This window comes from Olea europaea, unplaced genomic scaffold (assembly GCF_002742605.1).
Source record: "Olea europaea var. sylvestris unplaced genomic scaffold, O_europaea_v1 scaffold1541, whole genome shotgun sequence".
NCBI classification, from domain to species: Eukaryota; Viridiplantae; Streptophyta; class Magnoliopsida; order Lamiales; family Oleaceae; genus Olea; species Olea europaea.
Window position 1 is genome coordinate 67,026 of NW_019233003.1, and position 22,453 is coordinate 89,478.

Here is a 22,453-nt window from a genome sequence, read left to right on the forward strand (position 1 = left end):
AGTATCTACTGTGGCATCCGAATCGACGTTTAGTACAAGTGGTAGATTTGTGAGTCCATATAGAAATAGGATTCACCCGAAAACTCTAGAAGCTTTCATGTGTGTTCGGGATTGGTTTTGGACTGATATTCATGGTAGGATTTATTGTTTTATATTTGTTATTTATACACTTTTTTTTATTGTTAATTTTTTCTATTGTGTGTAAAAAATTATACTCCTTCATCATACTCTAGAGCTTCTGCAACGTTTAGCGAGAAGGAAGCTGACGAAAACGTATATTTTTTTTTTATTTAAATCTTAGTTAAGACCATTCTGGAATAGACAGTATCAGTATATTTTCTACTTAAATTTCTTATTTACTATATAGGAATCAACTTTGAGTGCTGATCTATGCTAAGAATCAAATTTCGTACCAAGCACATCTGGCTCGTTTTTTGCAGCTGTAGTAGCCGCAATTAGATACAAATAGGAGTCTTTATAATCAGTTTACGGTTTATAGTTAATATCAAACATTCGAGGCATGTTACATTTCTCAGGTCAAACCCATACCAAGCTTGAATTTCCTTTCAAGTGAAGACATTTGAAGAGACCTTCTACGGCTGGACTTCTCCTTCTTGATTTGGACTAGCTTGTCGTATACACACCACGGAAAACTGATATAATGATCCCGATTCAATCCCTCATTGTAGCGACCCCAATATTCATGATGATAAGTGACATGATACCAAGCCGATGCTTTTGCATCCATATCATTCGATTCACTTCCTTTCTTGAACATTTTCCTAGCTTCACTCCTCAATGACCTCACAGCCGCACCAATGGCATCTGCATCTCGTCTTCGATCGAAACTCTTTGATGTCTTCATAATACCACCGCTCAGTATTTCAGCCTCAGTTTTTATGCCATAATAGTCCATCAGATTACCTAACTTGTAATCATACTCAGTTTTGTAATGAAATGCTTCTTCAATGTACTCTTCAAACCCATCTACTTCCATGTCGTGATCATATGACTCCATTGCCACTTCGCGGGTAGAAGATTGAATTGGAGCAGTGTGGGAGGCGATGTTTTTCACATCTCTAAAAAGCTTTCCGATCACATGTTTCGATTCGTAGGTTGTCTTGTCGGGCTTTTCCATGAAATCTGGATATTCTTTCACACGTAAATGAGGTGGTATAACTGCAGGAACACCGGTTTTGGGAAAGTCGACAGCAATGGAGAACAGCTTTGCCAATTCTATGCAAGGCTCACTCAATGCCTTGGATGGTTCTGCATCAGCAAAGACAGTATGTGCATTTGCAATGATTCCTAAACTATCATTCACAATATAGTTGGTGAAGTACTCCCCGACTTCCTGTATCACAGGAAAAGTATAAACTGAATACTAACTTCTGTTGAAATCACGAGGATATTCAGATTGGTAAATCGTTGTACATGTAAATTTGCAATAACAAGACATGTATGAGATCACAACAAAGATTGCTCTGCTTGCTATGCCGAATCAAATCATGTGAAAGCTAGAAGAATGTTCATTCATTCCAATATAAGAAATCTTAACTGCTAACCTCAACTTATTTTATGACTCGAACATGCATTTGTACAGCTTTCAAGACTTCGGGAATTTCATCCAAATGGAAGAATAACACTAATCAAATAATAGAAACTCCATATTAATCTGTTAAATCAAACAGGGCTTCATAGATGCCATCATCAGTTAGATAACAAATAATTTCCCAAATATTAATTCTCGCTATACCTATTTATTAATAACAAATAACTTTCATAAATATGATAAGCCACACGACTACATATTTAAGTTCCATGTTCTTGGGATATGGAAAGGGTTAATGCATTTACAAGTGCATTTACAGGGTTAATGCATTTACACCATGATAGGTATTAAAGGATGTTTAAAATCTACAATCAAATACTCAGTAAAAAATTGAGATGGGAGACAGAGAACGATATGAATCAAGGCGCGTCAACAACCAAGACAACTCAAGCGTCAAGTCACGGGAAGGATCCGTTGATCGTCGAAGGTGGACCGATGACGCGATTGAGGATGAAGCAAGTGAAAGAAGCGATGGGATTGCTCGTCAAGCAAGTCAATGAAGGCACAATGTTCAGGGCGCAAAATGGAGCAACTTTTATGTTCGAGTCGAAAGTCGAATCAACTTGGATCAATTTGTTATTAAGCGACAAAATCGGAGGCTGAAAACAAGCCTATGCGACCGCACAAGCAAAAACACTATGCGGCTGCACGGTGGCATATCGAAAATCAGGATGGGATTTCTTGTTGAACCATGCGACCGCATGGAAATACACCATGCGGCCGCACAAGCCAAAAATTTGGCGAATTTTTCAATTTTGGCCGAATTTCCTAGTTTCGATAGAATTCTTATGAAATCAAATTATTACCATAATTTGATGGGTTTTGGACGTTTTTACTCATTAGTATAAATAGGAGAATATTTTTCATTGTAATAACTTTTGCTTGAATAATATTATAGAGAGAGAATTTGTTCTTTCAATTTCTTGTTCTTCTTGAACAATCTTGAAATTTATCAAGATTCAATTTCTTGTGGCGTTCTAAACAATCGGATTGTGGGTTCTTTTAATTGTAATCAAGGGGTTTTTAGGTTCTTCGCTAATGTAGGGTTTCTTGGTTCAATTCTTGGGGTTCAAGATCCAAAACCGGGTTAATATTGGCGTTCTTGGGTTCTGCATCAATCTTGTTATGGGTTTCGTAGTTTCCATTGCTACGGGGTTAGCATCAGTTGATATCAGAGCTTTGGCTCCAATTTAATCAGGTTATATCATTTGTTTTTCTAATTTTTTTTTAATTCCTTGTGTTTTTGTGTCCAGAAGGTTTTCTTGATCCTTTGATCCAAAAGTTTCATCAAAAATCTTCAAATTCCGTTTCTGGGCTCAATTTTCGCCCAAATCAGTTTTCATTTTCTTCGTTGGTTTTGTTATTGATTTCCGGATCTAAAAAAAAAATTACTGTTCATTCGTACAGTAAAAAAAAAATGTTAAATATTATTGATCCGTCAAATACCAACTTTTATCATTCAATATCGTTTCTAAATTACTTGGACATATTGAATCATTCCATTCCTTCAATTCAAGTCAAGTTTTAAAAGTTTTCTTTGAGTCCTTTGTTACAATTATTGAGTCACATCCGGTTTGGGGAATTCTACACGATTTAATTAATTGATTGAGTTCATTGATTGTTCCTAAAAGCAATTGTTGAAAGAACTGAGTGGTAAAAGGTAGAGAGGTGAGCTTAATAGAGGATAAAAGCCCTTGTGTGTTTCCGAGTGACTTTTGGTGAGGCAGTAAAATAAAATTTTTAGTGTTAGGATGTCAGAAAGGACAGAATCAAACTCAAGCCGACAAGACAATAATAACAATGTATTGGAGGATTTGGTGCTGAGGTTTGAGAGGGCGTTTGGAGATGTGAGAGATAAGTTGGAAAAACAGGAGGCTTAGATGAATAGATTAGATACATCGGTGGCTAATCTTAGTCGGGGGCATCGAGTAGATGTATCCAATGCCAGAGGACCGGATAGATGGGAGCCTAGAAGGGAAAGGCGAGAGGAGTATGGATATGGGAATGACATGGGCGAAAATGAATTTCACGGTGTTGAGATGGGAAGGATGAGGAAGAGAGGCAATAGGTTCGACAGACGGGGTCGGAATGATCGCGGGGAGGAGTTGGATGGAAACTTGCGAAATATAAAAATGACAGTTCCTTCATTCAAAGGAAGGAGTGATCCTGAGGCATACCTGAAGTGGGAAAGGAAGGTTGAAATGATCTTCGAGTGTTATAACTACTCGGAGGAGAAAAAGGTGAAGTTAGCAATTTTAGAGTTCAGTGACTATGTAATTTCATCGTGGGATCAAGTGATTACTTCACAACGTAGGAGTGGGGGAAGACCAATCAGCACTTGGGAGGAATTGAAGTCATTGATGAGAAAGAGGTTTGTTCCTAGCCACTATTACTGAGAGATCCATCAAAAACTGCAAGGTCTATATCAAGGGTCAAAAAGTGTAGAGGACTATCATAAGGAGATAGAAATACTCATGATTAGGGCCAATGTGATGGAGGATCGGGAGGCTACCATGGCACGATTCTTGAATGGGTTGAATAGGGAAATTGTCAATGTAGTGGAGTTGCAACATTATGTGGAGTTGGAAGACATGTTGCATGTGGCTATGAAGGTAGAAAGACAATTGAAGAGGAAAGGGGCAGCTAGGCAGCTGTTAGGAACTTCGAGTGTTAATCTATCTTGAAAGCCAGGGTGGAACAACAACAACAAAGGTGATAAAACTGTACCTAAAGGTAGGAATGAGTGGCAGAAAGGAAAAGAAGAAAGTGCTAGCAAAACAGCACCCAAAACAGATTCACAACCACCAAGGAATCGAGACATCAAGTGTTTCAGATGCTTGGGGTCAGGGCACATTACTTCTCAATGCCCAAATAAATGGGTAATGGTGTTGTTGGATAATGGAGAGGTGGTGAGTGAAAGTAAAGGAGAGTTTGAGGACATGTGATGAGGACATCCCAGTTTTAATTATTTTAGTTGGACTTTTATTTCTTAGTTGGACTTGGGTTATATTTTATTTTTATGGACTTGTGTATTGGGCTTGGCCCTATCTTTTAGGTTTGCAGTATTTTCAGTATTTAAATCTATTTTACATTGTAATTGAGACAATGAATTGATTGAATAAAAAGTTGGCTGCAGCCCCCATTTTCTCCCTCCCCTCTCTTCCCCTGGTTCTTCTCCTCTTCTCCTTTCTCTCTCGTATTTTTCTGTTCACTTTCTTCTCCCTCTCCTCCCCTTCTTGTTTTATCCTACATCAAATTGGTATCAGAGCTAAAACCTGGATTTTGTCATAAAATGGCCGCACTTCTGTCTGTTTCATGCTGAAACAAATGCAGAGAAGAAACTGTCAGTAATTACCCACTGATGACTTGGAGAAACAACCACCACAACTACCTGCAATAATTCCCAGCATCATCTTCTACATATGACCTTATCACCAGAATTACATCCAAACAAAACAACAAGGCAACCGTTCTTCCCATATAGTTAATCCACGACATGTAGTTAACGCAACCGTTTTTCCCTTACAGTTAATCCACGACATGCAGTTAACCCTCAACACAACCCACTCGTGATAAAAAAAACCACCCACTACCCCAGACTCCTTCCACCGTCCACCGCCCATCCGATAATCACCGTCCCTGCCGTCCTTCAACACCACCATATTCCAACGCCACCAACACTAAACTGCAAATTGACCAACTGCTCTTCTAGATTTCGAAAAGCTATGACGCCGACTGGTATACATGCCAACCTTCACTACTGCTGATATTTCTCATCGGCGATTTTCAGTTCAACCACCAAAGCCAGCTCACCACAGTCGCCTAGGGCTTTGCTTGCGACTCCCTGCCTCTATTTTCATCCTCTAATTTTAGGTTGTTTCACGTGTGAAATTGGTCGGGAGTTATTTTTAAAGCTTTGACAGTCGCCTAGGGCTTTGCTCATGACTCCCTGCCTCTATTTTCATCCTCTAATTTTGGGTTGTTTCACGTGTGAAATTGGTCGGGAGTTATTTTTAAAGTTTTGTTGTGTTTTAATGCTTTTATTTTATTTTGGACCTCAATTAGTCCCTATTGTTTCATTTACATAAGGTTTATTTGATTTGTATTAGTTAAAAAAAAAAAGAGTAAGAGTCTGAAAAAAAAGAAAAAAGAAAAAGAGAGAAGAAAAGAGCAAAATAAAATAAAATAAAATCGAGAATTTTGAGAATTTCCTGACATTATTTTACAGGTTTATTTTAGTTGACCGATCAGTACCGCACCTCGACGAACACGAAATTTTCTGTCTTGGCATTTCAGAGCTTAGTAGTTCAGAAAGTGAAGACATTCGACGCAGGGACGACTCAGGCCAACTGAACTTAAGGAGTTCCTACTCCTATCTATTTTAGTTGACACTATTTCTTTGTTTTAGAATTGCATAAGTTAATTCATTGTGAGCTAGCCCTTTGATAATTTTTGCCTCAAATCTAATTGATTGAAATTCACAAACTAACTCCCATTGCTTTCTCGTTTACCCCACGTGACTAGACCTAACATTTGTACCTTTGCTTTTTATTTTATTGGCATTAGTATTATTAGCTTGCGATCGGGCCATACGTAATCCCTAAAATAAAATAAAATAATAATAATAACAATAAATAAATTTCAGTCACTATTATCCTTGTTGGCACTCGTTGATTGTTGATCTCAGTAGTGCACTTCACTTAGCTTGTGTTACTGTATATGCAATTGTGTAGTGGTCGAGTTACTGCGTCTAGTGCTAGTACCCTTACTATAGACCCTTCCCACATTGAAGCTATCACCCGACAGTTGGCACAATTACAAAACCAACGGCTGTCCAAACTGAGGTAGCCGCTACTCGTGAGGAGAATAGAGCTCTAACCGCTAGGGTAAACACTCTTGACCCAACCCAATACTCAACTGAAGCTGAAAATTCTGACGCTTCCATTAATAGACCTCATCGTCGTCCACAAGGTGGTCGACACCATGCTAGACATGATCGTAGGGAGGGAAATCAAGCTTGTGAACACGAGCGGGAATATCACTGTCATGGTACACTATCTCTCCCTCGCCACGAGGTGCGCCTCTTTCGAAATATTAAGTTAGATGCCCCTACATTTGATGGTTGTCTAAATCCTAGTGTATTCAATCAATGGGCTAGAGATATGGATCGCTTCTTTGCCTGGTATGGGGTCCCTGAAGATCGGAGGGTACAATTTGCCAGTTTGAAATTAACTAGTACAGCTCAACTGTTTTGGGAAAGTGTTAAGAACCTCCTAGAGAGGCGCCATGCTCCCCCTATTGGGAACTGGGATGAAATGAAGCGCCGCCTTGAAGAAAAATATTTACCTCAATCTTACAGGGGCAACTTGCTGGATGAATGGAACGCACTTACGCAAGGCAGTCGACCTGTGACCGAATATGTTGCTCAGTTTGACCAGTTTCGAATGAGATGTCAGGTCGTTGAGGATGAAGTTATGACCTTGAGTAGGTTTAGGCAAGGCCCACGGGATGATCTTAGACGTGAGCTTGTTCTTAGATATGTCACCACTCTTGACCACGCCTACTCTTTCGTTCGGGATTACGAGTTAGTGACTAGGACACCGTACAGAAGTCGTAGTGACTCCCGCACTGCAACCTCTTCTGCATCCACTCCATCCCCTAAGTCTATTCTAGGACCTCCTCCTTCTAATACTACATCTACATCGAATAGTAAAGGTAGAGGTTCTGAGGTTTCAAGAACGTCATCTCGTTTGCAATACTTCAACTGTAAGGGTTTTGGTCACATTGCTTCTAAGTGTCCTAGCCGAGCCCTAATTTTGGAAGAGCGTGAAGGTATAGTTGACGAGCCACTAGAGGATCAGGTTTATGAGCCTAAGTTAGAAGAGTTTGATGACTTGGAGGATAGTGAAGATACCTTCTTGGGTTGTATTCAAGCTAGTCCCCTTATCCCACATACGCCTAGAGTCGGTGTCGTCCATTGTACTCTTACCCAGCCTAGGGATGCCGATGATTGGCACCGTCATGCCATCTTCCACACTTACATCAAGATTAATAATAAGGGTTGTAAAGTTATCGTGGATAGTGGCAGCTGCATTAATGCGGTTTCGATGGCTACTGTATCCCGTCTAGGGTTGAAGTCTGTTTCTCACCCTCAGCCATACAGTGTCTCTTGGGTTGATACCTCCTCCATAGCTGTCAAGGAGTATTGTTTAGTCCCTATCCAATTTCTCGAGTATAAGGACCATATATGGTATGACGTCATTTCAATGGACGTCGGGCACATCATCTTGGGACGACCTTAGTTATTTGACCTAGATGTAACCATTTATGGTCGATCAAATTCCTGCTCCTTCGTGTTTAATGGAAAGAAGATTCACCTTAATCCACTGCCCCCAAAGCCTGCTGGCCCACTGAAAACGAAGAAAAGTGTGGAACGAAAGGGATTGCACATCATTAGTCCTACGGAGTTTGAGCGTACACTTGTTGGTGACTCAGTTGTGTTCGCTTTGATGGTCATGGAGGTTCCATCCCACTCCACAATAGAGAGCCCTGTTGAAGTCCTGTCGGTCCTCTAAGAGTTTCGAGACGTCTTTCCGGAGGACCTACCTGACCATCTACCTCCACTAAGGGATATTCAACATGCCATAGATTTCGTCCCAGGGGCATCCCTCCCAAATTTGCCTCATTATAGGATGAATCCCACCGAGCACGCTGAACTTTAAAGGCAAGTGGATGACCTCCTTCACAAAGGATTCATTCGTGAGAGTTTAAGCCCGTGTGCTGTCCCCGCCCTATTGACGCCCAAAAAGGATGGTTCTTGGAGGATGTGTGTGGATAGTTGCGCGATCAATAGGATCACGGTGAAGTATCGTTTTCCCATTCCTAGACTTGATGATATGTTAGATATGATGGTTGGTGCCACAATCTTTTCGAAGATTGATCTGAAGAGTGGATACCATCAGATTCGAATTCGGCCAGGTGATGAGTGGAAGACCGCGTTTAAGAAGAAAGACGGTCTTTATGAATGGCTGGTCATGCCTTTTGGGCTGAGTAATGCGCCAAGTACCTTTATGCGAGTAATGACACAAACTCTCCGACCTTTCATGGGAAAGTTTCTTGTTGTCTACTTTGATGATATCCTCATCTATAGTAAGACTAAGGAGCAACACCTTGACCACCTCACACAAGTTTGCTCTACCCTTCGTGCAACTAATCTATATGCTAACGTCAAGAAGTGCTCTTTCTTCACCGACACAGTCGTTTTTCTAGGGTTCATTGTCTTTTCGACAGGGATATCCGCTGACCCTGCTAAGGTTCAGATGATTATTGACTGGCCTGAGCCTAAAGCTATTCATGACGTCAGGAGCTTTCACGGCTTAGCTACATTTTACCGTCACTTTATTAAGGGGTTTAGCACTATTATGACGCCTATTACGGAGTGCTTGAAGAAAGGGGAGTTTCATTGGACACAAGAGGCGGCTAAGGCCTTTAAGTTAGTCAAGAAGCGAATGACGGAGGCCCCTGTCATGCGTCTTCCCGATTTTTCCAAAGTCTTTGAAGTTGAATGTGACACCTCCGGGGTAGGTATAGGCGGAGTCTTAAGTCAGGATTGTCACCCTATTGCCTACTTCAGTGAGAAGTTAAATGAAGCCAAACAACGGTACTCAACTTATGATAAGGAACTGTATGCAGTGGTCCAGGCTTTGCGCTATTGACGCCACTATTTGTTACCCCAGGAATTTGTCCTTTATTCGGATCACGAGACCCTCCGTTACCTCAACTCCCAGAAAAGATTAAGTTCTAGGCATAGTCGTTGGGTCGAATATTTGCAGGCCTATTCATTTGTTTTAAAACACAAGAAGGGCGTAGAGAACCAAGCAGCTGATGTATTAAGTTATCGTGTCTCCCTTTTGTCGATCATGAGTGTCAAGATCATCGATTTTGAAAGACTTAAGGAGGATTACGAGGTATGTCCCAATTTTAAAGATATCGTTCTTGATTTACAAAGGGGACAATCAGGCGTCACAGATGGCTTCCGACTTGAGGAGGGTTATCTCTTTAGAGCCAATAAATTGTGCATCCCTCGAACCTCAGTGCGAGATTTCATCGTGTGAGAAATTCATGCGGGAGGGTTAGCCGGTCATTTTGGACGTGATAAGACCATAGAGGAAGTTGAACGTCAATTCTATTGGCCTAGCTTGAAGAAAGACGTCGCTAAGATTGTTAGTACTTGTCAATTGAGTAAGCAGAAGAAGCAGAACACAGGTCTATACACCCCTCTCCCTGTCCCTAATTGTCCTTGGCAAGATGTTAGTATGGATTTTGTGTTATGACTTCCACGCACCCCAAAGAAGCATGATTTTTTTTTTTGTGGTTGTCGATCGCTTCTCAAAAATGGCTCATTTTATCCCCTGTAGCAAGACCTCGGATGCATCCAAGGTTGCCATGTTATTCTTTAATGAAATTGTGAAATTGTATGGGCTTCCCAAGACCATCGTGTCTGATAGGGACGTTCGTTTCACTAGCCATTTTTGGATAACTTTGTGGCATAAGATGGGTACCAAATTGAAATTTTCTACAGCCTACCACCCTCAGACTGACGGTCAAACTGAAGTAGTTAATCGAAGTCTTGGTAACCTATTACGTTGTCTGGTCCAGGAAAACCTCCGAAATTGGGATTTGATCCTTCCTGTAGCTCAAATTGCGTATAATAGCTCCATAAATCGTTCATTAGGTATGAGTGCATTTGAAGTCGTTCATGAGTACAAGCTTAGGAAACCGTTAGATCTCATCCCTATGCCCCCACAGGCTAGAGTGTCAGTATCAGCCGAAACATTTGCACAACATCTTCGTGACTTGCATATTGAGATCAATAAACAACTTGAAGCTAGTAATGCAAAATATAAACTCCAAGCTGATTTACACAAACGACATATTGAGTTTAACATTGGGGATTACATTATGGTTCGCATTAGGCCAGAGCGGTGTCTACATGGACCCGCCTCCAAATTGCAAGCTCATAGTGCTAGTCCTTTTAAAATTTTAAAGCAGGTTGATCCAAATGCATATATTGTTGACATTCCACCACACCTTGGTTACCACTCTACTTTCAATGTTGAGGATCTTGTAGCTTATAAAGGTCATTTCATTCCCTCAGATGATCCTCTGTCATCTCCTTTTGTGGACCTTGATCCTGATTCTTTGGCCCCTTCTAACCCACTACCACCTCTCACAGCATACAAAGAAAAAATTGATGTTATTTTAGATGAAGAAACTGTGTTCACTAATGATGGAGAGGTTCAGCGCTTCCTTATTCGTTGGGTTGGTCGACCAGATTGTGACTGTGCATGGATCTCCAGGGAGACACTACAGCAATTGGATCTAGATTTATTAGAGTCTTATCGGAGTCGGCAAGATCTTCATTGGCCCAGATCGCCTCCCGTCCACCCGAGGGGAGTTGGTGAGGACATCAGGTTCAGAACGCCACTGATGCATTTCTACAGACGCCGGAAGAAGCTTGCCCAATCACTCAACTTATGGTTAGGAGATTGACGGAAGCCTATGGTGATATAGCCACTCGACAGGGTCGAGTTTTCTCTCCCATCCCGGGAGAATTGATGGGGACATCCCAATTTTAATTATTTTAGTTGGACTTTTATTTTTTAGTTGGACTTAGGTTATTTAATTTTTATGGACTTGTGTATTGGGCTTAGCCCTATCTTTTAGGTTTGCAGTATTTTCAGTATTTAAACCTATTTTACATTGTAATTGAGACAATGAATTGATTGAATAAAAAGTTGGCTGCAGCCCCCGTTTTCTCCCTCCCCTCTCTTCCCCTGGTTCTTTTCCTCTTCTCCCTTCTCTCTCGTATTTTTCTGTTCACTTTCTTCTCCCTCTCCTCCCCTTCTTGTTTTATCCTACATCAACATGCCTGCATTGGAGGACGTTGAAGAAGAAGAAAAATTGGAGTTTGTTATTGGGGAATTGTTGGTGTCAAGGAGAGCTCTTAACACTCAAGTCAAAGTGGATGATTTGGAACAGCAGCGAGAAAATATATTCCACACACGTTGTTACGTCAACGATAAGGTATGTAATATGATTATTGATGGTGGGAGTTGCACGAATGTAGCTAGCACAACTTTAGTTAAGAAATTAGGACTAGCATTGTTAAGACACCCTAGGCCTTATAAGTTGCAATGGTTGAATGAAAGTGGGGAAGTTAGAGCGAATAGAAGGATTTTAATTAATTTCTCAATTGGGAGTTATAGTGACAAAGTAGTATGTGATGTGGTGCCTATGCATGTGGGTCATATCTTGTTAGGAAAACCATGGCAATATGATAGAAGGGTCACACATGATGGATATAGGAATCGTTATAGCTTTGTCAAGGATGGACAGACTATTACTCTTGCGCCATTAACTCAAGGATGTGAAGACTATTACTCTTGCGCCATTAACACCGGCACAAGTGTATGAGATCAAATCAAGCTGAAAAGTGAGGAAGACGAGAGAATAAGAGAGTCGGGAAAAAGGAGAAGCAATAGTGAAACCATCAATAAGAGAGAAAATAGTGAGGTGGCTGAGAGTGGAGAAAAGAGAGAGAAGCCACATGAGCGGAGAGAAAAGGAGTCAATTGAGAGGAGAGAAAAAGAGTCAGCTAAGTGGAGAGAAAAACCAAAGGTCAACTTCTATGCAAAAGAGAGTGAGTTGAAAAATGCTATGAGCGATAATAGACAAATGATATTGTTAGTGTACAAGGAGTCCCTCCTCAATTTTGAGGATTCTAACACATCCCTCCCTAGTTTGGTTAAGTCTTTATTGCAGGAGTTCGACGACGTGTTTCCTAAGGAGATGCCAAGTGGATTGCCACCAATTAGAGGCATCGAGCACCAGATTGACTTTGTACCCAGAGCTATCATATCGAATCGACCAGCTTACCGAAACAATCCCGAGGAGACGAAGGAGCTTCAAAAGCAAGTGGAGGAATTGATGAGCAAAGGTTATGTCACGGAGAGCATGAATCCATGTGCTGTACCTGTTTTGCTGGTGTCTAAGAAGGACGGGACTTGGAGAATGTGCGTGGATTGCCGAGCTATCAACAATATCAGGGTAAAGTATCGTCACCCAATATCTAGGCTAGATGATATGCTTGATGAGTTGCATGGTGCTTGCATTTTTAGTAAGATTGATCTTAAGAGTGGGTATCATCAAATTCGTATGCGGGAGGGTGATGAATGGAAAACGGCGTTTAAAACTAAGTATGGATTGTATGAATGGTTAGTTATGCCGTTTGGATTCACTAATGCACCGAGCACTTTTATGCGTTTAATGAACCATGTTTTGCGTACTTTTATTGAAAAATTTGTTGTAATTTATTTTGATGACATCTTAATCTATAGCAAAAACCTAGATGAGCATTTAGAACATTAAATTGTGTGCTTGTTGTGTTGCGAAAGAAACAACTGTATGCTAATGTCAAAAAATGCACATTTTGCGTAGATAGAGTTGTTTTCCTAGGATTTGTGGTTAGTGCTAACGGGGTGGAAGTCGATGAAGAAAAGATAAAAGCTATAAAAGAATGGCCAACACCTAAGACTATAACTGAAGTTAAGAGTTTTCATGGATTGGCTAGTTTTTATAGGCGATTTGTAAGAGATTTTAGCACCATCTCCACACCGTTGACTGAAATAGTAAAGAAGAGTGTAGGTTTCCATTGGGGAGAATCTCAAGAAATTGAATTTAACACAATTAAGGATAAGCTATGTAAAGCACCTGTTTTGACATTACCAAATTTTGATAAAACATTCGAGGTTGAGTGTGATGCATCAGGAATAGGTATAGGAGCAGTGTTAATGCAGGAAAGGAAACCTATTGCTTACTTTAGCGAAAAGTTGAGTGGGGGCAGCATTGAATTATCCGACAAATGACAAGGAGCTGTATTCACTTGTTCGAGCATTGGAGACTTAGCAGCATTACTTGTGGCCAAAGGAATTCGGGATACACACCGATCATGAATCTTTAAAGCATTTGCGAGGCCAAGGTAAGTTAAACAAAAGACATGCAAGATGGATGGAGTTTATCGAGATATTTCCCTACGTCATCAAGTACAAACAAGGTAACGAAAATATAGTTGCTGATGCGTTGTCTCGAAGGTACGTGCTTTTAAATTCATTAAGTACTAAATTACTTGGTTTCGAACATATTAGGGGCATGTATGAATCTGATTGTGATTTTTCTAATATTTATGCTTCATGTGACAAAAGTGCATTTGATAAATTCTATAGACATGAAAGATATTTGTTTAGGGAAGATAAGTTGTGCATTCCTAATTATTTTTTGCGTGAATTATTGGTAAGGGAAGCACATGGGGGTGGTTTAATGGGACATTTCGGGGTTCAAAAGACTTTAGACATGTTAGGGGACATTTTTATTGGCCTAAAATGCGACATGACGTAAAACAAATATGTGGAAAGTGCATAACTTGTAATAAGGCTAAGTCTAAGGTTCAACCCCATGGTTTGTATACTCCTTTGCCTGTACCTAGTGACCTTTGGATAGACATATCTATTGACTTTGTGTTGGGTTTGCCTAGGACAAAAAGGGGTCGAAATTCAATATTTGTAGTGGTCGATAGATTTAGTAAGATGGCGCACTTCATATCATGTCATAAAATTGACGATACTACTAATATTACATACTTATTCTTTAGGGAAATAGTACGTTTACATGGAGTACCTAAAATTATAGTGTCTGATAGGGACGTGAAGTTTTTGAGTCATTTTTGGCGTGTTCTGTGGAGTAAGTTAGGAACTAAGTTATTATTTTCTACAACTTATCACCCACAAACAGATGGACAAACTGAGGTAGTTAATCGAACTATGACTCAACTACTTAGGACAGTGATCAATAAAAATCTGAAATCATAGGAAGAGTGTTTACCGTTTATAGAGTTTGCATATAATCGAGCTACACATTCAACTACTTCGTTTTCTCCTTTTGAAATTGTTTATGGTTTTAATCCACTAACACCTATGGATTTAATGCCTTTGCCTGTGCATGAACGAGGTAGCTTGGATGGGAAACGAAAAGCCGAGATGGTGAAAACACTCCATGAAAAGGTCAGGATGCAGATTGAAGAGAAAGGAAAGCTGATTGCATCAAAAGCAAAGAAAGGAAGAAGACGCGTTACATTTGAGTCTGGAGATTGGGTTTGGGTGCATTTCAGAAAAGAGCATTTTCCATAACAAAGGAAGTCAAAATTGCAACCACGAGACGTTGGACCGTTTCAAATCATCGAGAGGATCAATGACAATGCATACAAAGTGGATTTACCTGGTGAGTATAATATTTCAGCTACTTTTAATGTCGCTGATCTTTCTCTTTTCGATGCAAGTTCAGATTCGAGGACGAATCCTTTCGAAGAGGGAGGGGATGAATCAAGGTGCGTCAACAACCAAGACAACTCAAGCGTCAAGTCACGGGAAGGATCCGTTGATCGTCGAAAGTGGACTGATGACGCGATCGAGGATGAAGCAAGTGAAAGAAGCGATGGGATTGCTCGTCAAACAAGTCAATGAAGGCACAATGTTCAGGGCGCAAAATGGAGCAACTTTTATGTTCGGGTTGAAGGTCGAATCAACTTGGATCAATTTGTTATCAAGCGACAAAATCGGAGGCTGAAAACAAGCCTGTGCGGCTGCACAGGCAAAAACACCATGCGGCCGCACGATGGCATACCGAAAATCAGGATGGCATTTCTTGTTGAACCATACGACCGCATGGAAATACACCACGCGGCCGCACAAGCCAAAAATTTGGCGAATTTTTCAATTTTGGCCGAATTTCCTAGTTTCGATAAAATTCTTATGAAATCAAATTATTACCATAATTTGATGGGTTTTGAACGTTTTTGCTCATTAGTATAAATAGGAGAATATTTTTCATTGCAAGAACTTTTGCTTGAATAATATTATAGAGAGAGAATTTGTTCTTTCAATTTCTTGTTCTTCTTGAACAATCTTGGAACTTATCAAGATTCAATTTCTTGTGGCGTTCTAAACAATCGGATTGTGGGTTCTTTTAATTGTAATCAAGGGATTTTTAGGTGCTTCGCTAATCTAGGGTTTCTTGATTCAATTCTTGGGGTTCAAGATCCAAAATCGGGTTAGTATTGGCGTTCTTGGGTTCCGCATCAATCTCGTTGTGGATTTCGTAATTTCCATTGCTACGGGGTTCGCATCAGAGAACCTAGAAAGTAAAAGGTGGAACTCAAGGAAGTACGATCTTTTAGCAATATAATTCCCCAAACTTGGAGAAGGAGACCCAATCTTCAACATAAAGAATGCCACAATAGAGAGTTCACTCCAAGATCTTAACGGCAAAGTGGCAACAACATATGGGTTCTATAGATATTATGTTAATAGTGAGTAACCTTGACAGTGATCTGATGAAAAGTAGAATGATATAGCAGTTCTTACGTCACATTTTCGTCTCTTTAAGAGGGATCCTCATCTTATGGTTATTATAAATTATAAATAATAGAAGTAGAAAACGGCATGGTTTCAAATGCAACGTCAACATAGAACCAAGTTAATATGCCCATACCTCAATCGTCACATCATGATCCTGTTGTGTGCTTGGAGCTGGGGTATAATCCATAGGCGAGCTTTGCTTTGGTGGAATCAACTCAAGGTCCCAACAAACAAAGTAAATGTCTCCGTCCAAATCACTCCCGGAGCATTCATTTGGGTGAGGTCTGTTATTAGAATATGATTAAACAGAAGATAACACATTGAAAATATCATTTAAATACATTATAGAGAAGATACATGCTAATAGGGTGACAAGTCTCAAAAAATTAATCCTGGAAAACAGTATTCTGAGTTCATAATAAAGTATTACTAAATTTACAAACTGTCAAAATGGTATTTTTTATTGAACATGAAAATGATACAAAGAATTGTGGCCTTATGATATTAAGCATAGTTGCCAATGCAATGACATAGGGCACTTTTAAGAAAAATATGCTATTTTTGTTATTCTAAGAAGGCTATTTAATTTTCAAGTAATAAAAAATCCACATTAGGACAATGCTGCAAGCTAGGAAGCACCGACAAGCTCCCGGCGACGACGTACCGGTGTCCGACACGAGTCGGACACCGATACGCGTCCGACACGTCGCCGACGCGTGTCGGAGTAACGGAGTCGTGTGGCTTTGGTGGGCTGAAAAAAAGAAACCAGTGGAAAGAAAGAAGAAAAAAGAGAAGAAGAAGAAGAAGAAGAAGAAGAAGATGATGAAGAAGAAGAGGAAGAAGAAGAAGAACCTGTTACCTGTTGATTGTCAGGCATAGACAGAAAGAAAGAGAGAAGAGACGGCTGAAATGAAATGAAAAGTCATGATTTATCAATGCAAATTTCAATTTGTGGGCCCACCACTGTAAATTTTCTCCTTTTGTACACGTTTTGTATCTTTTCAATGGATGTAATTCTTTATAAAATAATGTACAATACTTTATTTGATCAATTTGTACCATTTTACCCTTCAACAACAAATCAAACTTATATAACAACACAAACATTTTCTTCCTCAGTCAGTAACTTGCGAAAATTTCAGAACATCCAAGTTTTTTTTTTGTTATTTCATCTTTTTCAAAAATTTCATCAATCCACATTTGAAGAATCATTTGCAAGATCAAGAAGAAGATATTTTTTCAAGTTTCGGGTAATATCACTCCTATTTTACTTAAGTATTTGAAATTATTTTTCTTTTGAAGTTATGAGTGATAATGCTATGGATGATGATTTGTCTAAACCTCTTTGGAAATATGTTACAAAACTTGATAAATTTAATGAAAAGGGTGGTAACATTATTTGGCAATGTAATTTTTGTAATGCAACTAAGACAAGTTCTTACACAAGAGTGAAGGCACATTTGTTAAAATTACAAGGCTATGGAATTGGGGCTTGTGGAAAAGTAACTATGAAAGATATATGTGAAATGCAAAAAATGGAAGATGAAGCCAAGTTGAGAATGCAAACTAAGGCGGGGAAAAGAGTGCCATTACCATCGAATAATATGGGTTCTAAGGATTGTTATGTTTTGGAGGAAAGGAAAAGAAAGAATAGTGCAATAGAAAATGCTTTTAATGTGACTACACGTGACCAATTGGATTCCAAAATTGCTAGAATGTTTTATTCAAGTGGTTTGCCTTTTACTCTTGCAAGAAATCCTTATTACATTAGTTCTTATACTCTTACTTCCAATAGTCGAATTTCGGGATATTTGCCTCCCGGTTACAACAAGTTGAGAACTACTCTTCTTCAAAAAGAGAAAAAAATTGTGGAAAGATTATTAAATCCAATTAAAGGCACATGGGCGGAAAAAGGAGTTACCATTGTGAGTGATGGATGAAGTGATCCACAAAGAAGGCCACTAATTAATTTTATGGCGGTGACCGAGAGTGGACCAATGTTTTTAAAAGCGGTTGATTGTTCCGGTGAAACAAAAGATAAATATTTTATTGCTAACTTGATGAAGGAGGTTATAAATGAAATTGGTCATCAAAAAGTGGTTCAAGTAATAACCGATAATGCTCCAAATTGCAAAGGTGCCGGACAAATAATTGAATTAGAGTATCCTCATATTTTTTGGACACCACGTGTTGTACACACACTAAATCTTGCTTTGAAGAGCATTTGTGCCGCAAAGAATGTTGAAAATAATTTGATTACATATGAGGAATGCAATTGGATTACTAATCTTCATGATGATGTAATGATTATAAAATTTTTTATCATGAACCATTCCATGAGACTAGCAATGTTTAATGAATTTGTGCCTTTGAAGTTGCTTTCCGTAGCGGAGACACGATTTGCTTCTATTATTGTCATGTTAAAAAGATTTAAGCTTATTCGACGTGGTCTTCAAGCTTTGATTATTAGTGAAAAATGGTCACTTTATTGAGAAGATGACATGACGAAGGCAAGTTTTGTAAAATTGAAAGTGTTTGATGATCTTTGGTGGGACTCTATAAGTTATGTTCTTTCCTTCACTTCTCTCATTTATGACATGTTTAGATTTTGTGATACGGATAAACCTTGCCTTCACTTGGTTTACGACATGTGGGATACAATGATTGAGAAAGTGAGAGGAATAATTTATAGGAATGAGAAAAAAGTTCAAGAAGAGGAATCATCATTCTACAATGTTGTTCATCGGATACTTGTAGATCATTGGAACAAAAATAACACTCCACTTCATTGCTTGGCTCATTCCCTAAATCCAAGGTAATTTTTAAATTTAATTCATACATTTAATGTTTATTTACATTATCATAATATTTAATATGTTTAGTTAGTTATTGAATGAATTGTCATTTTTTTATTTTTTTTTCCTCTTGTTTAGGTACTATAGCGAGGAATGGCTTAATGAGGATCCCACTCGACTTGCTCCACATAGAGATGTAGAGATTTCAAGAGAAAGAATAAAATGTTTTAAGAGGTACTTATCAAATGAAGAACGTATTATGGTGAATAAGGAGTATGCCAAATTCTCAACTATGGAAGATGACTTTGGTGATTTTGAATCCATCCATGATCGTTACCGCTTGGACCCAAAGACTTGGTGGGTTATTTATGGTGCTTGCACACCTATGCTTCAAAGTTATGCTTTGAGATTATTGGGGCAACCATCTTCTTCATCGTGTTGTGAGCGAAATTGGAGTACTTATTCCTTTTTGCACTCTCTTAAACGGAATAAGCTAACTCCAAAACGTGCGGAAGATTTGGTTTTCGTCCATAGCAATCTTCGTCTCTTGTCAAGGAGGAGTGCACAATACTCACAAGGAAAGACTAAAATGTGGCATATCGATGGAGATGCATTTGATACATTTGAAGATATTAGTGTGCTTGAAGTCGCTAATTTATCTCTAGACGAACCGGAATTGGAGGCGATAGTATTTGCTGATGGAGATGAAGATGTTGAAGAGATTCAAGATGAATGATGTAATTAATTTCATTTTTACTTTTTGAACTTATGTCATTAAGAAACATTGATGAATTTAATGTCAAGTTTGATTTCTATTTATCATTATATATATGATTAAATAAGTACACAAAATTAATACTTTAGACTATAAAATTAAAATAAACAAAAAAAAATTTTTAATCAACGTGTCGACGACGTGTCGTGTCGGAACTTTTTAAAAAAATCGCGTGTCGGCATGTCCGACACGTGACACTCGTGTCCGTGTCGGTGCTTCTTAGGCTGCAAGTCTGTTCTACATATAATAGGTAATTCGTGACCCGTTGTTGCACTGTTGACACAAACGATATTTCCTGAATGCAATGGCCCCCGTAAAGTTCTTGGAGATAAGATTAGTTTAGAAGTATTCAAGAAGCCCCTATTTGGTTTTGCTAAAACTCAATTTTTTAGTAGATTTTCATTAAAGTTGATGAAACATATGGTTGAAAAGTTGATAAAATCTTTGGATTCCATGAAATGTGTAGTAGAAAATGAGTTTGGAGAAAAATGAGTTTAAAAAAAATGGAGGCCAATCAGGGGTGAAGTCAGTTTTACCTTTGTCCTTTTCGAGGGAAAACCACACAGTCCACCATATGGTGCAATGCTGGCACATCAACAGCCACTAATTTACGAACATCACCAGGGTGCAAGCATGGGTTTTTGGCAACGGCAACCATTCCCTTAACAATGTAATTATAGTCATCTGACATATTCCCAATGAATCTAAGGAAATCCTCATGGAATCGTCTACGACCAGCACAAGAAAATTGAACAAACATCTGGCCATATTCTAAATTTCCAGTTTCATCCAGGCATCCCATCATTTGTCTAGCTTGTGGAACAAATATTCTTGATTTTACCCTCAAATCCAGTAACTTTGATGCGCGAAAAGTTTGTAGCATCATCGAGAGAAATGGTTCGCTGTCAGACAGATAACCACACCTTAGCATTTCCTTCAGAATGTTTGTATTTTCACCAGGAGACATCAAATCCAACGCCTCTTCTGCCCTCAACGGATCAACTAAAATAGTATCCAGCTGATCTACTGCTTCTCTTTGCTTCTTCTCAAAGACATGATCCGCAACTCCAAGAGTAGATAAAAGAGAGATAATTTGCCTATTTAGAAAACAAGGTTGATATTTACTCCATGCCAAAACATCTAATTTTGTATTGTCTGACTGATATTTTAACATGCTCGGTCTCAATGACAACTTCCTTCGTGAAGAGGGATCAACAGCCACAACGCCTTTGTAGCCACCATACCTGATCTGAAAGGCGGAAGGAAAAGAATTTTTAAGTCCACATTTAATGGCAACCTTCCGAGCAAACTCAGCAGATATCTTCCCAATTCCATCAGAAAAGATTCCCCCTCTTATTGCCTCTATGTCACAAATAAATTCAATCTCATCCTTATCAACATTTAAAGTTTCTGTGGAGGATCCAAAAGATTGACCAAGTCTGGCAGCATATTTTGCAACATTTTTAATGGAACGAAAATCACCCATCCATCTACGGATATCATCAGCATTATCAGTAGCTGTTGAAGCAAACATCCAAACAGAATTATCCCGCAACTGGCTTGAGGAAAACGCAAGAAAATCAAATTTCTTATCGCCTATAACAATGCCATTTCTTAATGTTGACAATATCCTTATATATATCTCTGTTCTTATATTCTCATTCCCAGAAGCAACCTTGGGGGATAGATCAGTAGAATACATTTTATCCCACTCTTCGTCCACAAAAGAAACACGAAGAAAATTATCAATATCTTTTCGATAATGGCGTAACACGCGGTTTGACACATTCACTTCTGGACCAGAGAAATACACTTTGCTTGGAGTTACTTGAACCCTACGTACATATACCAGTCCGTCATCTAAACTAATGGCTGGTGATTTTGGTGTCCTTTCCATCTTGCAGTATTTCTCATACTGCTCCATGAGCCAGCTCACAGGATCGTAACAGCATTCCTTCAAATTGTAAAGTTTCTCTAGAGCATACTCTATATACCTGATGAGGACATCCTTTATAGTTGGACTTTTATTATTGTTTCAGTATTTTAGTTGGACTTTTATTATTGTTTCAGTTGGACTTTTATTTAAGTTTACGTATTTTAATTAGGACTTAAATAATGGGTTTGGCCCTATATTTCTAGGTTTTCATTATTTAAACCTATCATTGGTTTGTAATTTCTCAGTTGATGAATTTTGATTAAATAAAAGACTTGGCTTGCAGCCGTATTTTCCTCTCTTCTCCGGCTCCTCTCTTCCCCCTTCTTCTTTCTCTGTTATTGATACTACATCAAATTGGTATCAGAGCTAAACTTGGGAAAACATTATAGCTGTTGGCTGGTCTGCCTGCGAACCCTCGTGCAAAATATACACAGAAAGTACTACTAAGCATCTACCACACGCCACAACCACTGTCCAAATTCTGTCACAACCACCATATCCCACTGCATAACCGCCACCAGCCCACTCACTCTCCAACCCGAGCTTGCAGCAACCAGAAATTGAACCATACCCACCGAAATTACAACAACCGGTTTGTGCCCCTACCTCAAACGGTAACCACCACCCACACGACCACCACTAACAGTCACAGACTCGCAGTAACCCAGAAATCAGACCACCCCGTGACCGCCATCTCTATTCACGAAAACAGAAACGGCACCACCGTCAAACCAGCAGCACCATCTTTCAAGAAAACACCAAATATTTCTGAACCAACCGCCGATATCCACCTTACAGAGGCAGTGCCACCGAAGAATGATGTTGCGGGAAAGACCCCATCTTTTCCAGCTCCAGTCCAGTCGC

The 22,453-nt window shown here is 39.3% G+C and overlaps 1 protein-coding gene across 1 annotated transcript in view; it reads right to left on the bottom strand.

Moving 5' to 3' along the window:
• Positions 1-412: 412 nt before the first annotated feature.
• The window catches only part of LOC111376642 (probable RNA-dependent RNA polymerase 1), a 31,713-nt gene continuing 9,672 nt past the window's right edge, over positions 413-22,453 (bottom strand). The window contains exons 3-5 of the mRNA XM_022999613.1: positions 20,190-21,647; positions 16,217-16,367; positions 413-1,354 (exon numbers count right to left, since the gene is read on the bottom strand). Coding sequence (XP_022855381.1) covers positions 533-1,354; positions 16,217-16,367; positions 20,190-21,647 — 2,431 coding nt within the window. The 3' untranslated portion in view covers positions 413-532. The remainder of the gene's footprint in view (positions 1,355-16,216; positions 16,368-20,189; positions 21,648-22,453) is intronic.